Genomic DNA, 17,842 nt, shown 5'->3' on the forward strand with positions numbered 1-17,842 from the left:
GCTACATGGACATAGATTAAAACAACTGTAATAAATTATTAATATAGCTGTCGTTTTATTGATCTTGTTATGATTCTGCTATCAATTTATCCATACATTTTATTTTAAAAATTTATTTGCGTTTTAGCCATATAGCCATACATTTGGGTGCCGTTTCAGTCAACGCTAGGTTCCGTTTTCGCTATATAACCCGCGGAACGTAGTCCAGTGGTAATCATACAGCGGCCCTCTGGCCATGGAATCGCGAACTGGCTAAGTCAGTACCTGAATCCATGGTCGGCGTGCCTGAACCGTAAGGATGTGGGCACGTTAAAATAGTTCCCTTCCCTTCATACAGCGGCTAGCCTATTTGGGCTATTTCTCATTCACAACTGGTATATCAAAGGCCGTGATATGTAAACTACTATCCTGTCTGAGATAATCATACTGGCTTTGCCGCTTTCAGATGAGAAATAAAAAAATATCCTTTATTGCTGCTAATGGAAGAGTAGCATAGTCCATGAACTTGAAGTGGCAGCATCGAGTTTCTTCTCGAATTATTTATGTTCTCAACGATATGTCCTACACCATATGGCTGTAGTTAAAATGTATTCAATAGGTCTTTAAATTTATAAAAGTTTTGTTTTGTTTCTTTCTTGTTGCGTAACGTTTGAACTATGGCATGAGATGTCATAACTTTTGTTTTTTCTACTTATTTCCGGTAACGCATGCGCACTAACCTATATTATGGCTGACAGATGCAAAGACAGAACCCGCAGAAAGGTAATTTTGTAGAACAAAATGACTGATAGTTTCATAGATTTATGCGTTGTGCATGCATTTAACTTGTTCCAAAGATATGTAATTATTGCATTTTCTGCAAAATATTATACTCCTTTAAGCTGTTTGTTAGCATGTTACAAAACAAGTATTAGATTAGCTGAAGAATTTTTTTGCCAAATACGATGCTCACAACTGGTTTCTAGACGTTTCGTACCCAAACCCGTTCGTACCATACCGTTTCGTAACCACTAGCATACCAGTTCGTAACCAATTAAATGAAGTAGGGCGATCTCGCCACCGGTCGATCTCGCCACGGGCGAAATCGCCGTAAATTCCATATACTGCTGGGCGAAATCGCCGTACTATACAACCGTGTCCGGTGTATCGGCGCGTATGATGATTCGGCGCACTTGGTATTTTGCATGAGTATGCTTAGGAAGTTGTCATGTTGTCGGAGTTTTTAACGAATTAAAGTTCAATTCCTTTTTCAATGGTTAATCAAGTATCAACATATTTATTTTTAAGGGTGGAATTAATTATTTTTTTTAGAATTATAAATAATTATATAATAATTTCAAAATAAATCATTCACCTGTTTTCGTGTTTATAAACGCGAAGTAGGTCATCCCTATTGATATTAAGAATGTTAAAACCAGTCTAAAAACACCTTTCCCGCATTTTAAAAATGATAGTAAACAGTATAAATGTAATTATTTTTGTTGGGTTATTTTTTTATTTAAACCGAAAAAGAAAACACAGGAAAATGCAAACAAAACGAAAATTTTACACCTTTCATCATTTTACACATTGATCGTTCATTTTCATAGTAATATTTTTAACAAGACAAAACAAAAAAGTACTAAAATAATTCTGGGACAATAGTGTAGCGTTTATAGGCTAAAAGTGAGGTCATGTACTGTGTACAGTGCTGTCTGGTGTATCGGCGCACCTAAGCTTTCAAGGACCAGTTTCTATGTGAACATTGTGAAATATTTAATAAAATGCGTCTCTCACCAATGAAGAAGTGCATAATCTGAAATACACTACAAACTGTTTTATGTCTGTAGTAAATAAACATTTTAAAATGGTGCATAAATATAGGCACCCCCTTGTATCCGAAACGATTTGCATGTCCGGTGATTCGACGCAGTAGATGTAGATCATTGACCCCCGCTAATTATAAACCGCCCATGACCTTACTTTTAGCCCTAAACGCTACACTATTGTCCCAGAATTATTTTAGTACTTTTTTGTTTTGTCTTGTTAAAAATATTACTATGAAAATGAACGATCACACATGACCCATCTCATGATCAGTTTCGGAATCGTTTTCTTGAGTGGCACAATACTGCAGATGCATAAATGTTCATTATCATGCATGGCTAAGATGCCTACATGGATTTTATTTTTTTCGGGTAGATTGTGCACACACTGGATCTTATTTCGCTTTTATTTTTTATAACAATGTGACAAGTGTGAACTGAAATGACTGTCAATTAAGGTGTAAAACTTTCGTTTTATTTGCATTTGTCTGTGTTTTCCTTTTCAATTTAAATAAAAATAACCGAACAAAAATAATTACATTTATACTGTTTACTATAATTTTAAAAATGCGGGAAAGGTGTTTTAGACTGGTTTTAACGTTCTTAATATCAATAAGGCTGACCTACTTCGCGTTTATATACACGAAAACAGGTGAATGATTTATTTTTAAATTATGATATAATTATTGATAGATCTAAAAAAAAAAAAATTGCACCCTTATCAAATATATTGATACTTGATTAACCATTTAAAAAAGGAATTGAACTTTAATTCGTTAAAAACACAGAGAAGATGACAACTTCCTAAGCGTACATAAGCAAAATACCAAGTGCGCTGAATCACCGGACGCGTCGATACACTGGACACGGTTGTATATATCTAACTAAAGAGGAATTTTATGATTTAAAATGTTTATATTACTAACATTAATTACCTTATAAACTCATTGTGTGGATGTTTATATATTATTATTTTTTGTTTCTGTTTACTCCGCCCAACTTTTTGAGAAACCAATATCAAACCCAAAACATGCACTGAATAATAATAAGCTTAGTCAGTCGGGCCAACTTTGTTGTAAACAGTATGGAAGACAGAAAACAGACAGATGGAGTTTCAGTTTGAATTTTATTAATGTGTTACATTAATATGTTCTCAAACAATAAGTAAGTGTACAATGAAATGGTACACAAAACGTCGGCGATCTCGCCCAACCTTGCTGATGTGGAGTAAACTGAACAAAAGCAGTGACAGAAAAAACAAAAGCTTGGGAATAAAGAACAGTATCAAACCCAAAACATTAATTAAATATTATTATAATAACCAATTTATTGTAATAAACAGTGACATTCCCGTCTGCTTATATGTATATAGAGTACGGCGATTTCGCCCAGCAGTATATGGAATTTACGGCTATCTCGCCCGTGGCGAGATCACCCGGGCGAGATCGACCGGTGGCGAAATCGCCGGACTCCAATTAAATAATGTCATACATTACACCTAACATTAATATATTTTTTAAATACACAATTATAATGTTATATTACAAACATATTGTAACATTTAGCAAAAAATGTGTTGTAATAATCACTCGGTATCTTTTATAAGCATTAAATGAGCAATTATGTGCTGTGCATCACTGAAGCATGCCATTTCGTAACCAAAAAGCATACCTTTTCGTAGCCAAAGAGCAATTCTTTTGTCATAAACCCATTTAATATTTGATTGTATTAACCCGTGTAATAACGGTATGCAAATTTCATGTCATATGCAAATTTAAAAGTTCATAATGCTACTTTCACTTGTCAATAATTGAAGGACTCGGTGCTAAATAGGGAATAAGTCACATTTTGAAAGTTTTGAGAAATATACCAACATAGGGATGCAGTCGATTCGTCCACTGGACGATTCGTCCACGGACGATTCGTCCACTGAAAATTCGTCCACTGAGGAACTCGAGACGATTCGTCCACTACAAAAAATCAGTTCCGGACGATTCGGGGACCAGACAACTCGGCCCAGACATCTCGGCCACGGGGCTAAATAATGTGAACTACTAGATATATTTTACCGTGTTTTTTTTTTTGCTGTCATAAATTTACAAAGGTGAAAATAAATTATATTGCATTAGATTACACTTGGTAGATGTTTTTATAACAATGCTCTGCAGACATAATTCTTTGGCGTTTCTATTTATTCGGTTATTGTTTGTTTCTATAATGTACACCTTTCACGCTACATGTCGTAGGATGTTTTTAATACAATATGCCCAGTAAAGATAATCTTTAGCCCTTCCCTTTCAACTTGTTTGGTTTCTGTTTGCTTTACCAATTAAGTGTACAGGGCTCCGTTTTACGAAGTGATCTTAGCGTTAAGATCACCTTAAGTGCATAGCTACATAATGCATTTAAGGTGATCTTAGCGCAAAGGTATCTTCGTAAAACGGGGCCCTGTCCTCTATTGTGATATTGTGAAGTAATTAGCTTAAGCTTGTTTCACCAAGTTGGATCCAGTAGCGTCTAAAACAACATTTAATTAAATTGGAATTGAAGACAATGAGGTTTTATTTTATTTCGAGGTTATTAGGCATATGGGGATAACATGTGACGAGGGAGGGTAGAATTTACGCCATTGAAGGAGAACATGGCATGGTAATAAAGTCTTACGACGCGGAGGCTTGCATTACCTATTTACCTCATCGTGACGTGAGATAATGTACGAGCGAGTGGACGAATCGTCCGCATGATAATGAATACAAACGGTTAATAAAAACTGGATATTAATGTTGAATTTTAACTCTATTTTACTTTTTTGATTATAGTATACCACAAAATAATGTTGAGAAATGATTACAATGTCAAAGAAATAAGGAGTCCGGCGATTTCGCCACCGGTCGATCTCGCCCAGGTGATCTCGCCACGGGCGAGATAGCCGTAAATTCCATATACTGCTGGGCGAAATCGCCGTACTCTATATACATATAAGCAGACGGGAATGTCACTGTTTATTACAATAAATTGGTTATTATAATAATATTTAATTAATGTTTTGGATTTGATACTGTTCTTTATTCCCAAGCTTTTGTTTTTTCTGTCATTGCTTTTGTTCAGTTTACTCCATATCAGCAAGGTTGGGCGAGATTGCCGACGTTTTGTGTACCATTTCATTGTACACTTACTTATTGTTTGAGAACATATTAATGTAACACATTAATAAAATTCAAACTGAAACTCAATCTGTCTGTTTTCTGTCTTCCATACTGTATACAACAAAGTTGGCCCGACTGACAGTACTTTAAGCTTATTATTATTCAGTGCATGTTTTGGGTTTGATATTGGTTTCTCAAAAAGTTGGGCGTGGTCGCCAACATGTTTGTGTGTTCCATTTTATAGTACACTTATATATTTGAGAACATGTTAATGTTACAAATTAATAAAATTTCAAACTAAAAGCTTGTGTATGTTTTCTTTTTTCGATATGTTCTTTACATCTACGGTTTTATAGAACTGATCACATTAAATTACCAGTAACAGAAAACTAACGAGATAAGATACAAGGACAGATATAAAGATATATATTGCTTATTAGCATTTCACGATTTCAGTTTCATTACAGGGAAATTGTTTCTGTATTTTAAAAGTTAATACTGTAATGCAGATGATTATAATTCATTATAACAGTTTATGTCTATATGTTGATTAGAGTTCACTATTATTAGTGTTAATCGTCTTTAAAACGGTATGCACAGTGGTCACTGCGAGAAAACTATACTCACAAGAAACACCGACATCGTTTGTTGTTCCAATTAATACAGCATTGTAGATTTAAACAGATTATCTTGCTAATTGATTACCAATCATACTGTTGTTACAACCACTTAAATGTGTTAATACATTGTAGCTATAAAATGTTCGGCACAAGTTGGACAGGTATCATTCGCATTCGAATTTTGCTATATATACTTAGGTTATACGCATTTCGTTGTACGTGATAAAATTTCTTCAAGAATGGCTGTTAATAGTTGTATGCAGAAATAGCGACAGTCCCTTCAATTTACATACACTATGTACATACACCCCAAAGTAGCCTAAGTCCGGACAAAACTACGGCAATTTCGCCCAGCTTCAACAGCAGGGGCCTTACGGCGATATACAGCGATTTCGCCCCGCTTCGATCGGCAGAATACAAACACTAGCTAACGGGCAAAGACAGAAAAAAAGGACACATCACATTTGATTTGAACATTGTTCGTATCATTTCATGCAGTAAATGATAGTAATATAAACATTTTAAATAATAAAATTCCTCTTTAGTTAGATATATATAGTACGGCGATTTCGCCCAGCAGTATATGGAATTTATGGCGATCTAACTATTAATATGTTTGAAAAAAATGCAGTCATTGAGTAGACGAATTGTCCGACGTGAGTGGACTAATCGCCCGTGAACGAATCGTCCAGTGGACGAACCGTCTGGAAAGCCCAACATATAAGTTTTTATTAATTTCACATTTACCTTTACCATAAATACAATTGTATGAATGTACTGGGTTTCAATATCTCTATATATAATTATGTTAATATTACTATGTTTGTAAATATTATTATGTTTGTACATAAAATGTTTTTTGTCATGTAAAAAGAAAAATGTTATGTGTTTGAAATATATTAACAAATAAGTTGACTTCGCTTGACATGATCTAATCGCTAATTATTAAAATGCAGTTGGCTTGGATTTTTGTTGTTTTGTTTTTCATTAAATAACATGTACAAATGTGGGTACGAACTGGTATGCCGATGTTCCTCTGGTTACGAACTGGTATGCCTTTGGGTATGAACTGGTATGCTTTTGGTTATGAAACGGTATGGTTACGAAACGACCTGATACCCTGTCAGCTGCATCTAACTATGCACTCAAAAATAATTTTCGCTGTGTAAAGCTTGTTTTGTTTAACGACACCACTAGTGCACATTGATTTATTAATCATGGGCTATTGGAGGTAAAACATTTTGTAATTTTAACATATAGTGTTGGAGCAGAAACGGGGTGGGTTTTCGCTCAATCGGTTGAACTCTCGTTTGAGGTGCTTGGGTTGCAGGATTCAACCACTTTGGTGGATCTAATCAAATGATTGGGTTTGACCTCATTTGAAAAGACTTTCCCTGTGGCCCACCAACGGGGCTTGATCCCAGACCGACCACGCATCAAGGGCTTGCGGTGAACTCTTATGGAAAACTTACTCGTATGGGGGAAAATGCAGTGAACTCGTATGGAAATCCAGAAGTGAACTCGTATGGAAGACTTACTCGTATGGGGGGAAATGCAGTGAACTCATATGGAAATTACAAACTGATATATCCAATACTGTATAGCAACTTGTGTGTAGTTTTTATGCAGAGTTTGACAAATCTGTAAGCCCGACGTCCATGGCTAGTGGTTTTTAAGTTCAGGCTAGTGAGAAATGCAAAACATGCATGCATTGTTTACAGTTTCTGTCACAGGAAATAAGTCTAATGACATGCATGTTTTGATTGGTTTTTATTACCGTTTTTGTTCATCAATTAACAATGGATTACACATCGCCGTTATATTCTTTTGACATCAGTCCGACACGGGATGATGCCCTGTATTTGAGCACTTCTCCCTAAACTAATCTGTTTACTTATTAAATTGACACCTATGCCCCAGCTGTGGATCAGAGTAATTTAACATAACACTGAATTCAATGCTTAAAACTAAAACTATAAAAAGTCGCTCCAAAATCCACCCAGTTAACTTCACTCGGAAACCGGCCTCAGTGGCGCAGTGATTAAGCCATCGGACTACAGGGTTCGCAGCCCGGTACCGGCTCCAACCCAGAGCGAGTTCTTAAGCTTAAACTTAAGGGCTCAATGGGTAGGTGTAAGGCCACTACACCCTAATCTCTCTCACTAACAAACTAACAACTTGGTCAACTAACCCACTGTCGTGGACAGGCAGCCCAGATAGCTGAGGTGTGTGCCCAGGACAGCATGCTTGAACCTTAATTGGATGTAAGCACGAAAATAAGTTAAAATCAATAATAATAAAAAACTTCACTCGGAAAAATGGCAGACACACCTTGTGTGGTTTGTCACCGACCAGTAACAAGACGACATCATGTCGTGGAATGCGACTGGTTGACAGGCAAATAGTTGACTGATGGTGACATAAATAAGAAGTATGTATACAAAATACACATTTAAGAGAAATATCAAAGTATATCTGCATATCCATACATCCCCATACGAGTTCACCGTTATTTTTTTTACATACGAGTTCGTTTTCCATACGAGTTTTCTGTTCATACGAGTTAGTTTCCATACGAGTTCACCGCATCAAGCACCCAACCTCTGTTAAAAACCCAAAACCAAAACAACAACAATTTGATGTATCATCGGCTGTGTATTAGCTGACTATAGATAGGCGAACCCTTACTCTGGTACAAAAAGGTTGGTACGATGTATAAGCTGACTCAACTTTAATGTAGTTGAATCGTTGACAAATATATATATAGATCAATCTATATATCAAAATAATATGTCTGTTTTGCGACAGGGTGAATCACGGGCATTTGTTTGAGTGCACCGATTAAAATACAAATAATATTTTCAAGAAATATTTTTGAAAGTGAACTCCTAATGTGGAATAACATTGTTCTGTTCTTCTTTTTTTTTAATGCAGGGCACAATATTTCACGAGAATTGGTGTTCTGTTCGCGTGTTGGTTATGTAATTTTAAAATCACGAGAATTGACAATCGGTTACATGGTGAACAATGACATTTTGAAATTAAAAGTTTTATATATGAACAATTGGTTATTTTAGTAAAACTCACGTGAAGTGACTTTCTGTTTTGAAATGTTGTCCCATGTAATGAATTGATTGCTCTGATACCACTAGTGGCAGGCCATAGGATTTCAAATTTCATGGGGAAACACTTTTTTGGTTCCGTGCCTTGTGATCATAGGAACCCATCAGAAAATTTTAAATTATATATATATTTATATATATATATATATATATATATATATATATATATACTCTTCAAAAGAAGAAACGCAAAACCACATTGTCGTAACATTTGGAGAATTGATTTAATTATTGAATGGTGAGTCCGATAATTACCAAATGTTGCAGGATTGTTCACAATTCACTCTAGTCCATTGTGAGTAAGTGATAGGACACACCACCAAGGTCAAGGTCATCTGGAGTCAATACCGGGTGTGGCCTCCGCGTGTGTTGACAACCGCCTGGCACCGCCTGCCCATTGAAGCAACCAGAGTACGGATGACGTCCCGGGGGATGGTGGCCCACTCGGCCTGCAAGGCTGCTGCCAGCTCGGGCAGGGTCTGGGGCTGTGGTTGTCGCTGTCGGAGGCGTCGGTCCAACTCGTCCCATAGATGCTCAATTGGGTTCAAATCCGGTGATATCGATGGCCAAGGAAGGACATTAATGTTGTTGTTCTGTAGGAAAGCCGTTGTGAGACGTGCTGTGTGAGGCCTGGCGTTGTCATGTTGGAACACTGCGTTGGCGTTGGCCATAACTGGAACGATGTGTGGCCGGAGGATCTGGTCAATGTAACCCTGTGCATTCAGGTTGCCCTGCACGTGGACCAGGTCAGTTTTGCCAGTGTGTGAGATGGCTGCCCACACCATGACACTACCCCCGCCGAATCTGTCCACTTCCTGCACGCAGTTTGCCGCATAACGTTCACCACGACGCCTATACACGCGACATCTTCCATCATGACGTCGGAGCAGAAATCGGGACTCGTCACTGAACCACACCTGTCTCCATCGCAGTTGAGGCCATTGTCGATGAATCTGGCACCACTGCAGTCGGAGTCGACGGTGTTGTGGTGTTAAGATGACACCTCGAACTGGACGTCTGGCACGAATTCCTACCTCACGTAGGCGGTTCCGTACGGTCTGGTCGGATATCCTGCGCAAACCTGGTATTGCTGCGGCTGTGGAGGTGGCAGTAGTCAATCGTTCCCGAAGATGGCGTACCCGGATGTAGCGGTCCTGCCCGGGGGTAGTGGCCCGTGGTCGACCGGATCTAGGGAGGTCACGTGTTGATCCATGTTGCTGGTAACGGTCCCACAGTCTGGAGATGGTGCTTGGGGACACATGGAATGCCCTGGCAACGGCCGTTCTGGATTCGCCTGCGTCTAGTCGGCCGATGGCATTGTTTCTCTGCGGTTCACTGAGACGTGACATGTCCAGGATTGTCAACTGTCGGCCAGATACAGAGGCCAGGCAAGCGAACACCCTGCACTTTTATACTGTCGGTGTTCATGTTGCACGTGCAGACAACGCACGTGCAGTGGTGACATGGTTTGCACGTGGCTGCGTTTTTGCGAATATTCACATTTTGGAACTTTATTGTACAGTAGCTGCGTTTTATCAAATGTAACCGTGGGAATGTGTTTGGGACATGCAATGACCTTATAGTTACAAAGCATGAACCGGTAGGAAACATAAAATCGGAGTTATAACCCATTTGTACCCTTTTGTGTTTCTTTTTTTGAAGAGTATATATATATATATATATATATATACAGTGAAACCTCGATAATCCGGACAGTATGTTTTGTTTTTTTAAACGTCCGGACTAACGAATTTCCGGAGTACTGAATCGTCCCTAGAGTAATCTCCTTTGAATTACAAACCACTAATAAAAAAGTAAAAAATATAAAATTCAACTACACATTTTTTTTTTTTAATTTTTTTTTTAAAACACCGGCGTCGTGGCAGGCCATCGGTCTACAGGCTGGTAGGTACTGGGTTCGGATCCCAGTCGAGGCATGTTTTTTTTAATCCAGATACCGACTCCAAACCCTGAGTGAGTGCTCAGCAAGGCTCAATGGGTAGGTGTAAACCACTTGCACCGACCAGTGATCCATAACTGGCTCAACAAAAGCCATGGTTTGTGCTATCCTGCCTGTGGGAAGTGCAAACAAAAGATCCCTTGCTGCTAATCGGAAAGAGTAGCCCATGTAGTGGCGACAGCGGGTTTCCTCTCAAAATCTGTGTGGTCCTTAACCATATGTCTGACGCCATATAACCGTAAATAAAATGTGTTGAGTGCGTCGTTAAATAAAACATTTCTTTCTTTCTTTTTTTTAAAACATACATTGTATACAGTACACAGCTTTGGTTCCCGTAGTTTCAGTGCTTTATAAAATATTCTGTGATGATTGGTTGTTTAACCGAACAGTTTGATTCAAACAACATCTGCATCTTTAATACAAGTTCTAAGTTCGATTCATCTCCAGTGGTTTCAAAGTACCTCTTAAGTGATTCAATATGCTGTCTTGCGTCATTTGCTGAAGGGGCTGGTTGTGGTAAAACATCATTGTCATCGTCATCACTGGGTTCAGCCGGTTCAGGTGTTGTTTGTTCACCTACAAGTTGCAGTATGTCGCCATCTGTCAGTGAGCGGCCGGTTTCTTCCATGATGTCGGCGTCCACATATTCCTCTGCTGTCAGAACAGAACCTCCTTCGTCAGCGGAATTTTGATGGGACTTCAACAAATCACGTAACTCGGAAAGCACCAAATCATCTTCATCATCGTCATCAGTATTGGGAAGGATATCTACATGCTTGTAACAGTTGCGGATCGTTGCACTTGTCACCTCTCCCCACGACTGTTTAACAAATCTCAACGCCTGTCTCAAGTTGACCACTTGCGCTTCCCCATCTTCAACACATTTTAGAAAGAGCCAAACTAAATACCTTCTGTAGTGAGCTTTGAACGCACTAATTATACCGCCATCCATTGGCTGGATGTGTGCAGTGGTATTTGGGGGAAGAAAATGCACTTTCACATGAGACAACGCCGTATCTTTACAAGAATGACTGGCGGCATTATCAACAAGGAGAATCACATGTTGGCCGCGTGACTTCATTTGCCGATCAAACGCTCTCAGCCAATCACAAAACAGATCTGAAGACATCCACGCCTTTTTGTTGTTTCGGTATCGCACATACACCTCCGGATTAAAATCACTGTCAAAACAACGTGGCCGTCATGCTTTCGCGATCACAAACGGTTTGATTTTGATATCCCCCGTAGCATTAGCACACACTGCAATTGTTATCCTTTCTTTTGAACGTTTCACACCTTTCACTGGTTTAGACGCTAATGTGTATAGTTTGGCCCTAGTTTGAAGAAAAGTCCAGTTTCATCCAAATTGAAAATATCCTGAAGCTCGTAGCTTTTCAGTACTTCTTTCAGTTCTTCCCTTCCCTTGACAACTGCAGTTTTGTGGGCGCTTTACGCTTCACCTTCATACACACGCTTGGTAACATTATGGCGAGACTTGAAACGTGCTAACCACCCTCGGGAGTAGGCAAAATTAGTGATGTTTATTTTTTCTCCCAGATTTTTGGCTTTTTCTATCAACATTTTATCGTTAATAGCTGTATTTTTGCTAGATATGTCACTTAACCATAAGTACAACGCCTCTTCTAACTTTTGGTTCTTGGCATTTCGAGCCCGTGAGAGTGACGCTTCGTCCTCTGCAATCTTCAGCCATTTTTCTTTATTTTTGAGAATGTCACCAATCGTTGATTTTCTGATTTCGTGACCAAAGGTGTTACCAAAATGTTTTGACATGCTGTCTAGACTGGCTTTCGTATTCGTTAGTTTGTACTGACATATTTCTCGTTTCTCAAATGCTGTAATTTCGTGACGTTTTCGTTTTTTCTGTTGGCTAGCCATGACAATAAAAAGCGATTTGTATCAAAGTAACATCCACGGATGTTTTATGCAATCTCCAGTTGATTACTGTTGCTCAAACCAGCATTCCCAAGCATAGACAATTCGTATTAATTAACTGTTCAAAGGCATGTGTTAACGACCGCAGATAAGTAAACACTACGCAGCCTCGCTTCAAACAAAGCCGAGGTGTGATACCCTGTGCAGCCATGTTGGCGGCTACGGTTCACACAACAATGGTGCAGTTACTAATTAATCTGCGATCAAACGATTTCAAGTTCTTAAATGGCCTCCGGTTAAACGAAGCATTAAGCTGTTATTTTTTACAGTTCGTTTTGAATAATGACCGTCTGGTTCCGGAAGCCGAATTTCCGGATTAACGAACACATTTACAACATAAGAAGTTAGTTTTTTGGTTTTGCTGTCCGTAAGGCGGGGTTTCCGGACTACTGGAGTCTGGATTATCGAGGTTTCACTGTGTGTGTGTGTATATATATATATATATATATATATATATATATATATATTGTTATATATATTGTTATTTCAGATTGCTATGTAAGAGGTGGTTGAGACTTCCCTGGAGCAGGCTGACCCGTGTACAATGGAAGGGTCGTCCGCAGAGTCTCCAGGCTATATAACAGGTATGTCGACGTCTGTGTTGTACAGTACCAACTCTATATAACAGATATGTCGATGTCTGTATTGTACAGTGCGTGAACCAGCTCTATTTTATAACAGGTATGTTGATGTCTGTAGTGTACAGTAATCTGGAGCAGGCTGACCCATATACCGGTACAATAGAAGGGTCGTCAGCAGTTTTCAGGCTATTTAACAGATATGTCGACGTCTGTGTTGTACAGTACCAGCTCTATATGTTGACGTCTGTATTGTACAGTACGTGAACCAACTCGATATAACAGGTATGTCGACATGTATAGATTTGTAATGTACAGTATGTGAACAAACTGTAAGCTGATGTGTGCAATGTTCAATCTGTTATGTACTCTGTCCTTGTTCCTACAGACAACCTCAAAGATTCCCTTCCACCTCAGCTGGCTAACATTCTACCATGTTCCCGGATGCCGGTGTCTCGAGAAAGGTGGAACACCAATGAGGTTAGTCAGTTTCTTGTTTTATATGTGCCCTATCGGTACAACCAGAGGGGACTATAGGTTTCATCTCCGTCCGTCTGTCCCTTATATAGTTTTCTGGGCGTTTCTTTTTTACAATACCTTGAGCTATGGAGCTAAAATTGTGTGTATAGCTTTATCATATATATTACAGATCAAGTTTGACTTTCCTGATGATTTACCCATTTTTGACAGAGTTATGGTCCTTGAACTTAAATATACGGAAAAAAAAATTCCTAAAAAACCCCGCTTGTTTAACAACATGCAAGAGATGGAGAAAGAGAGATTTTTCAGGATGTTCCAATGGTTTGGCAAATTTGTTCAGAAAATCCAAGTATCCATTAGTAAAACAGCTAAAACGGCAGAAGATATCTACAAAAAGCATACACTTTTCAAAGTAACTTTATTGCCAAATAATACTGAGCGAGAGAGAGAGAGAGAGCGAGACAGAGAGAGAGAGAGAGATTTTTGAGGATGTTTTAATTGGTTGGCAAATATTTTGAAATATATTCACCAATTTTCACTTTAAATTTGGTAAAAACAGCTTAAAATGCTGCTCGTGCTACCTACATTTAACAACTACAGCCAGCACTATGTTGCTATATCAAATGTGATCTGACTGCTGCCTTCTGTTTGTAGGAAATAGCATCAATCCTCATCGCATTCGAGGACCACAAGGACTGGCAATGGAGGGAACTCAAAATCAGGTACGTCACACACATTTTTTAATAGATAACTCAATATCAGGTATGTCACACACATTACTTGATGTAAAATTCAAAATGAGGTACGTCACACACGTCATTTGATAGAGACCTCAAAATAAGGTGTGTCACACACATTACTTGATGGAGAACTCAAAATCAGGTACGTGACTCGTTACTTGATACTTTAGTTAAATATGTCCAAAACCCACCATTCCACTCATCTCCTGACAAACTGGCAATGGAGGGAACTCAAAATCAGTCACACACATTACTTGATAGAGAACTCAAAATCAGGTACGCCACACACGTTACTTGATACTTTAGTTGATGTGTCCAGAACTCACCATTCCTCTCATCTGCGGGTCCACCCCCTCCCCAGCCCAGTTTTTATGGCGTCCGTATATAGTCAGTCTGTTAACTTTTTCTTGTCTGGATCATATCTTGCATACAGATGCATATAGGACCATCAAACCTCACATGTAGGAACAAATTTGGAAGGTGGTGTGTCACATGCAATTACTTGGTCACTGTGACCTACTTTTCGCAGTCTACTGCATATAACAGTAAATACTTGTCCGGATCATATCTTGCATACTGATGCCTACAGGACCATCAAACCTCACATGTAGAAACAACTTGGGATGGTGGTATGTCACATACAATTACTAGGTCACTGTGATACAAATAAATCAAATAATTTGTCTATATTCTGAACATCATAGGAAAATCTTGTTTAGCCTTTGAAGTCAGGACCGTTTACCATTGCAAAATTTTCACATAATTAGAATTGAATCATACACATAACATTCATTAATATCTATGGTTTTCCATCAAACTCCTGATGGGCATATCATGTACCTCACCGGTACTCTTGTTTAAAATGGTAAATCCAATTGTATTGAAGAAATTAGACATGACCAAACTAAGTTATAGATTATCTGACTAGCTATGCGTAGTTCTACTTAATATTCTCGGTTGCTTAGACATACTTGTAGTTATTTTCAGTGCAGTGATGTCTGAAAGGGACTGGATGTAACCCAATGGTAAAGCGATTGCCTGATGCATGGTCAGTCTAGGATCGATCCCCGTCGATTTGGCTATTTCTCGTTCCTGCCAGTGCATCATGACTGGTATATCAAGGACCATGGTATGTGTTATCCTGTCTGTGGGATGGTGCATATATAAAAGATCCCTTGCTACTAATGAAAAAATGTAGCAGATTGCTGTCTAAGACTATATATCAAAATTACCAAATATTTGACATCCTATAGCCGCTGATTAATAAATCAATGTGCTCTAGTGGTGTCATTAAACAAAAACTAACTTTTTTAATGTGCTGTTGCAGACCTCCAAGCGGCTCACTACTTCTGTACAACCGGAAACACGTCCGTTACCGTAGGGACGGCTACTGCTGGAAGAAGCGCCGCGATGGCAAGACCATTCGAGAAGATCACATGAAGTTGAAGGTCCATGGAATTGAAGTAGGTTTCTCATTGATAATACCAGGCTGGAATTGAAGTAGGTTTCTCATTTATACACAAATAATACCAGTCTGGGATTGAAGTATGTTTCTCATTTATATACAGATAATACCGGGCTGGAATTGAAGTAGGTTTCTCATTTAAACACAGATAATACCAGGCTGGAATTGAAGTAGGTTTCTCATTTATACACAGTTAATACCAGGCTGGGATTGAAGTATTTTTCTCATTAATACACAGATAATACCATGCTGGGATTGAAGTAGGTTTCTCATTTATATACAGATAATACCAGGCTGGGATTGAAGTAGGTTTCTCATTTATACACAGATAATACCAGGCTGGGATTGAAGTAGGTTTCTCATTAATACACGGATAATACCAGGCTGGGATTGAAGTAGGTTTCTCATTAATACACAGATAATACCAGGCTGGAATTGAAGTAGGTTTCTCATTTATACACATATAATACCGGGCTGGAATTGAAGTAGGTTTCTCATTTATACATATAATACCAGGCTGGGATTGAAGTAGGTTTCTCATTTATACACAGATAATACCATGCTGGGATTGAAGTAGGTTCAGGGCTCGAAATGCAGTGTTAGTACATGCACCGGTGCATGCTGATTTTTGCGTGTGCATGTAACTTTTAAAACTGGGTGCATGCTAATATTTTTCAAGTACTGTGTATTGCGTATACTAGTATCCTGTTGTCTACCAGATTCAGACTCAGTTGTTGAATTTTGCGTATGCATTTCATAATCTGTTTGCCACATGAAAACTATAACTTTTATCTTATGGGCGCATCCATTTTGTATCCCATAATCCTACTTTCAACAATGGCGCCCTTTCGGTCATTTCCGTGAAATATATTTGCGAAAATTGCCGGCAATATCTCGGTTATATCCGTGAACAGTATTGGGGAAGGTGGTCGAGACCGACTTGGGGTATCCACGTGCATAACACAGTTGTTGTCGTCACTGACAAATTGAACTCCACCAGATCTGTGATCAATACAAAGTACCGTAACTGCCTTGAACATATTCGACATCAGATATGGGCACTTGCGAACGTGCAGGTGCGTTACTCGCGTAGTTGACTCGAAGTCAGCCAGTGATTACTTCAATCGCAACTTCTCGTTGAATTCCGTAGGCTAATTTATATTATACCAACAGATCTTATCGAGTTAAAAAAGTTGACAACTTGCTTAATACCAAACACAAATATTCGTACGTTTTTGTAATAGGCCTATTATAGATTTCTGTAAGGCGTTTGTTTATGTTGGGTGAAATTTTCAAATTTGATCAAGAATCAGTAATAAACGCAGTTGTATAACGTTCCGGTACTGTTAATAAATAAATATAGGTATTGCCGAATAATACCGAATAGCTTCGTATAAAAAAAAAAACGAAGTTGCCTTATTTTTGGTGCATGCAGAATTTTAAAGGATGCATGTAACTTTTTTTTCAGCATGCACCTGGTGCATGTAGATTTTTTTTTTCATTTCTAGCCCTGAGGTTTCTTATTTATACATTGATAATACTGGACTGGGATTATAAAAACCTGGATCAAAAATATGTAGCCAAAAAATTATCCAAATGGGATTTTTATTAGCCATAATGAAAATGTTTTAGCCAAAATTGTTTTGTGCAGTACTGTATAGAGTATTTATATATGAATATGAAAATGCATCTTTTTCAGCTAATTAAACCACCCATTCCCACTTGTAAGGCCTATGACATTAAATCAACAAATGTACAGAAATAAGGTGTGTGTGTGTGAGTTTATGGTTGTCTCTCCCCCCCCCCCCCCCCACACACACACACACACAGACTTGTGAGCCTTTTTTTTAAATCACATTAATGTTTGCCATTGTAACCAAAATCTGATATAGTTTGTACCCGATCCGTCAGCAGACCTGTCAATCCTCCCGGATTCCGCGGGAGTCTCCCGGTATTTGATCAAATCTCCTTTT

The 17,842-nt window shown here is 38.5% G+C and overlaps 2 protein-coding genes across 3 annotated transcripts in view; one reads left to right on the forward strand and one right to left on the reverse strand.

Annotated features, from left to right (window-relative positions):
* Positions 1-730: 730 nt before the first annotated feature.
* LOC121389900 (calmodulin-binding transcription activator 2-like) overlaps positions 731-17,842 on the forward strand; it is a 76,554-nt gene continuing 59,442 nt past the window's right edge. For both annotated transcript variants that reach the window (XM_041521563.1, XM_041521562.1), the window contains exons 1-5: positions 731-762; positions 13,097-13,190; positions 13,573-13,664; positions 14,319-14,386; positions 15,732-15,867. In XM_041521563.1, the coding sequence (XP_041377497.1) occupies positions 13,151-13,190; positions 13,573-13,664; positions 14,319-14,386; positions 15,732-15,867 (336 nt within the window). In that variant the 5' untranslated portion in view covers positions 731-762; positions 13,097-13,150. The remainder of the gene's footprint in view (positions 763-13,096; positions 13,191-13,572; positions 13,665-14,318; positions 14,387-15,731; positions 15,868-17,842) is intronic.
* Positions 10,994-12,549, reverse strand: LOC121390250 (tigger transposable element-derived protein 6-like). Its single transcript, XM_041522033.1, has 2 exons — positions 12,302-12,549; positions 10,994-11,834 (listed from the first exon to the last, which is right to left on the reverse strand). The coding sequence occupies exons 1-2, from the start codon at positions 12,547-12,549 to the stop codon at positions 10,994-10,996; spliced, it is 1,089 nt and encodes a 362-aa protein (XP_041377967.1).

Source organism: Gigantopelta aegis, chromosome 15 (genome assembly GCF_016097555.1).
Source record: "Gigantopelta aegis isolate Gae_Host chromosome 15, Gae_host_genome, whole genome shotgun sequence".
NCBI lineage: Eukaryota > Metazoa > Mollusca > Gastropoda > Neomphalida > Peltospiridae > Gigantopelta > Gigantopelta aegis.

Coding starts and splice junctions, on each gene's coding strand:
- LOC121390250 (XM_041522033.1), bottom strand. CDS start 12,549: ATGGCTAGCCAACAGAAAAAACGAAAACGTCACGAAATTACAGCATTT. Junction 11,835..12,301: donor CGAAATGCCAAGAACCAAAA/GTTAGAAGAGGC, acceptor TTGTTTTGACAG/TGATTTTAATCCGGAGGTGT.